The sequence below is a fragment of the Rhipicephalus sanguineus genome, chromosome 3 (genome assembly GCF_013339695.2).
Source record: "Rhipicephalus sanguineus isolate Rsan-2018 chromosome 3, BIME_Rsan_1.4, whole genome shotgun sequence".
Lineage (NCBI taxonomy): Eukaryota > Metazoa > Arthropoda > Arachnida > Ixodida > Ixodidae > Rhipicephalus > Rhipicephalus sanguineus.
Window position 1 is genome coordinate 134,541,650 of NC_051178.1, and position 3,761 is coordinate 134,545,410.

At 43.6% G+C, this 3,761-nt stretch overlaps 1 protein-coding gene across 1 annotated transcript; it reads left to right on the plus strand.

Annotated features, from left to right (window-relative positions):
* The first annotated feature begins 482 nt into the window (after positions 1-482).
* On the plus strand, positions 483-2,254 carry LOC119385876 (sepiapterin reductase-like). The gene is made up of 2 exons (XM_037653245.2): positions 483-1,170; positions 2,111-2,254. The coding sequence occupies exons 1-2, from the start codon at positions 627-629 to the stop codon at positions 2,245-2,247; spliced, it is 681 nt and encodes a 226-aa protein (XP_037509173.1). The 5' UTR covers positions 483-626; the 3' UTR covers positions 2,248-2,254.
* Positions 2,255-3,761: the final 1,507 nt, after the last annotated feature.

Below are 3,761 nucleotides of genomic sequence, written 5' to 3' on the forward strand. Positions count from 1 at the left end.
ATGGCAGAGACTTTGTCTGGGCAACTTGGTGCGACATTTGCAAAATAGAACAGCACGAAGGACGCGTGACGAAAGACACAATAACCACAGGACGTACAGAGCACGACTGTGGTCATCGTGGTACATAACGAGCTCAGATACACTGCATCTTCTACGATGTTTACTTAATTCGCAGCAGGTACTTTTGGTTTCGTTATTTTGGCCGCATTGCCAGGCACAGTGCATGGTCGCAGGTCCCCCCCTTTTTTTTTTGCTTGTCCGGTAGCCGGCGATTGTGCCTTCCATTCAAAAGAGAATGCCTGAAGCGAGAATTGAGAACATAAAAGAACATCCATTGAGGGCACAGATGAAGAGGGCAACGCAAGTGTTTCTCTCCGGTCGTTCAGCTATTGTAAAAGGCCGTTAAAAGTGATAACACCATCCGACCACGGAGCTGACGAAAGTTAGGGGTGTTAGATTAGCGTTGTATCGGGTGGTGGGCGGTGCTTCTTGAGTGACTTCAAGGTCTTGAGGTCGCTACGCCGCTCCACGTTGAAAGGAGAAAGCTTCGGACGTTGAAGACGAACTAATTGGGCGGCGCAGCATTTCTTCACTGAAGCCGTCGGATCTTTGCGGTAACTATTGCGATGGCAGAATTAACAGGTGACGCAGCGAGCGCATTCTGGAAGAAGAAATACTACGTTATCATAACTGGGGCGAGCGTCGGAATAGGAAGAGCTCTAGCTCAGGCCTTCAGCCGAGAAGTCGCCGAAAATTCCGTGTTTGTCATCACCGGTCGCAACGCCGAGAATCTCAACGAAACCAAGCGTCTCGTCGCCCAAGATGCGCCCGGCGTTGAAGTCGCCGCGCAAGTTATGGATCATTCCACGGCCACGTTTGACGATTACCGGAAGCTGATAACGGACACCTGGTCCAATATTTCTGCAGCGGACGGCGTTTTGCTGGTTCACAACGTAGGCACGATCGGTGATGTGCGCAAGTATGCGGCGCAATTCAACGACGAGAAAGAAATCGACGACTACTTTCATCTCAACGTGACGTCTGTTATGACGCTGACTTCGGCCTTTCTTGAAAAGTTCCCGAACAGCTCCAACCTTTCTAGGACCATTATCAACATATCGTCACTTGCCGCTGTCAAGCCAATGGCTGGCGCAGGCATTTACTGCACTGGTAAGAAAAGGCGTTTTTATCAAGTGGAATTCACCATACTACGCTTAGCATAAGATTTGGTAACATAATGAATACATTTAATTTGTACTGTTTAGCTGTGAAATCACAAGATGAATGCGAAGACAATCACATAGCGAAATAAAATTATTTCAGTAGTTATAAATTATGAAATTAATTACATGGTTTTTAACAGTAATGCTTAAAGCGTAATATTGTTAAAAATTATTCTGACTTCATTTCACTGTTCAAATAGTGCTTCGCAGAATCTACTAATAGCTGCCACATCCTTGACACAGAGTGTGTAATACTGCATCCCAAAATTATGTATTAATTGTAAATTACGTTGTTCAAACATATTATCGCACATTTGAAACCTTATCAATCTGCAAATACACTTCTTCAATGGAGTATCACCTGCATTTTATCAACACGTGATCATTGTTAAGTTTCTTTAATTTTGTGTATTTTATGGTCTCCGTGAAAAAATTCTGCATTCCTCGATTTTCTTGAAGTCTGTTATTTTGCAGTGGAAAAGCGATGAAGTCACATTTTTCTGTCCTTGCATATACACACCTATGTTCTTAATGCAATCTTGCATCTTTGTATGCATCTGTGCGCTTACAACATTGCAGCCGAAAGTTTATTTTTACCTTGAGTATCATATACGTGGCTGCCTTGTTATGTGTATGGTTTCAATTGGGTCGTCGGCCTACTTCTCTGGATTTTCATTAAAACTTTTGTATTTCTGTAAATAAACTTATGTACACCTGTGTAAAAGGGCTTCAATAAATACGGGTGCTGCAAAACCAGTGAATGATTTTTGTAACACTGCTGAAACATGGGCAGGCCTGTTTCTTTGCCTTAGTACTTCCCGTGCAAGCAGATGCAATGCTCGTGTGTGTGTCTTCCTTAACATATTCTTTTATATCGATGCTTTCAGGGAAAGCTGCTCGACAAATGTACATGAGGATTATCGCTGCAGAAAATCCTACAGTGACGGTGCTGAACTACTCACCGGGCCCTGTAGACACGGCAATGCCAGCGAGAATTGCACCACGGAGTAAAGGAGCTTGCTGAAGTGGCAAGAGGTAACAGAAAGGATGCATCCACGCACGGAAACGTGCTTCAACGCATTCATGTGCACTGACATCTGTGCTAACTAAAGGATATCGGCATGCAACTTAGGTTTGCTTAAAATTTATGCTTATTGTGAAGCCTGCAGTAATTCCTTCGGTAAGAAGAAGGGTGCTAAGGGAAAGGAACACAGTTGAATGATGATTAGACAGGGTGATGAGATAATGAAATTGAGTTCGTAGAGGGTGTGTGGTCGACATAAAGCAAGGCTGCACTAGGAGGTGTTAGGATTAGAATAACAGAGATCTGAGCTAGATGCAATGGTAAGTATTCATGTAAAAGACAGGGTGTGCAAACACGGGCACAAGAGAGAAGTCAAGACACCGCAAACGCCGTGGTGTTTGTGGTGTCTTGACTTATCTATTGCGTCCGTGTTTGCATGCCCAGTGTTTTAATGTGTGTTAGGATATTATTTCTTTGGGCGAGTTGGTGATATAGGTATGTTAAATCTTATCAACAGCGTAGAAAATAAACAGGGACAAGAGAGGATGACAGGCGAAGCTCTGACCTTCAACTGAGTTTATTGCCGAAATTCAGAAGAATACTGCAAGAAAATCATGGCATAAAAGAACAACAAAAATGACATATACTGAGAAAATTGTGAAGATTTGCTCGGTTAGGTGTATTGTTGGGTATTGATTTGTAAGGAAAAGAATTCAACCTTTTTGCCCCATATGGACGGCTGACACATGTGATGTAGGTTCTCAACTATATATAATTTTTGTTGTTCGTTCATCTCACAATTTTCTTATTTATGTTGCTGAAACGCTGCCTGAAGGCAGTGGCGTAGCTGGGTGGGGGCACACCGGGCCGGTGCCACCCCACACCCCCCCCCACCCCCCCCCGACGTTTTTTTTTTTTTTTGCCATGGCATACAGAGCGCAAAATACACTCGACCACATCTGCCTGCCCGGCCCCCTCTTCAGATCCAGGTGCCCCCCCCCCCCCCCAAAAAAAAAATTCTGCCTACGCCTCTGCCTGAAGTTCGCGGGATCGAATCCCGCCCGTGTCGGTCGCAATTTTCAATGAAGGCGAAAATGCTTGAGTCCTGTGTACTTAGATTGAGGCGCATGTTAAAGAATCCCAGGTGGAAAAAATTTACAAATCCTGCACTGTGGTTCCCTCGTAATCATATCGTGATTTTGGGACATTGAACCCCAACAATTATTATTATCTTAGATTCTGTTGTAATAAGCCTCTCTGTACGTACAAAACAATATACCTCGTATATGTCCTACATGCGCCCATGCGTAATCCCATGCGTAAACTTCAGATAAGAGTCGTGTTTTGTCCACTTTTTTTTGTCTGTGTCTTCTGTGCTGTTTTTAACAATTTAACATGTGTCTGGGGTAACTGGGAGAGGCACTTGTACTTAGGTTGATGATAAAAGATGGTGATTTATGTAGTGAATGGATGAGTTTGATTTTTTTTTATTGTTTTTAAACCTTTCCGTTCGG

What these genes read in the sequence shown, in the direction of transcription:
- LOC119385876 (XM_037653245.2), top strand. Translation starts at nt 627, where the DNA reads ATGGCAGAATTAACAGGTGACGCAGCGAGCGCATTCTGGAAGAAGAAA. An exon ending in CGCAGGCATTTACTGCACTG is followed by an intron (nt 1,171 to 2,110) that starts GTAAGAAAAGGC and finishes CGATGCTTTCAG; the next exon opens with GGAAAGCTGCTCGACAAATG.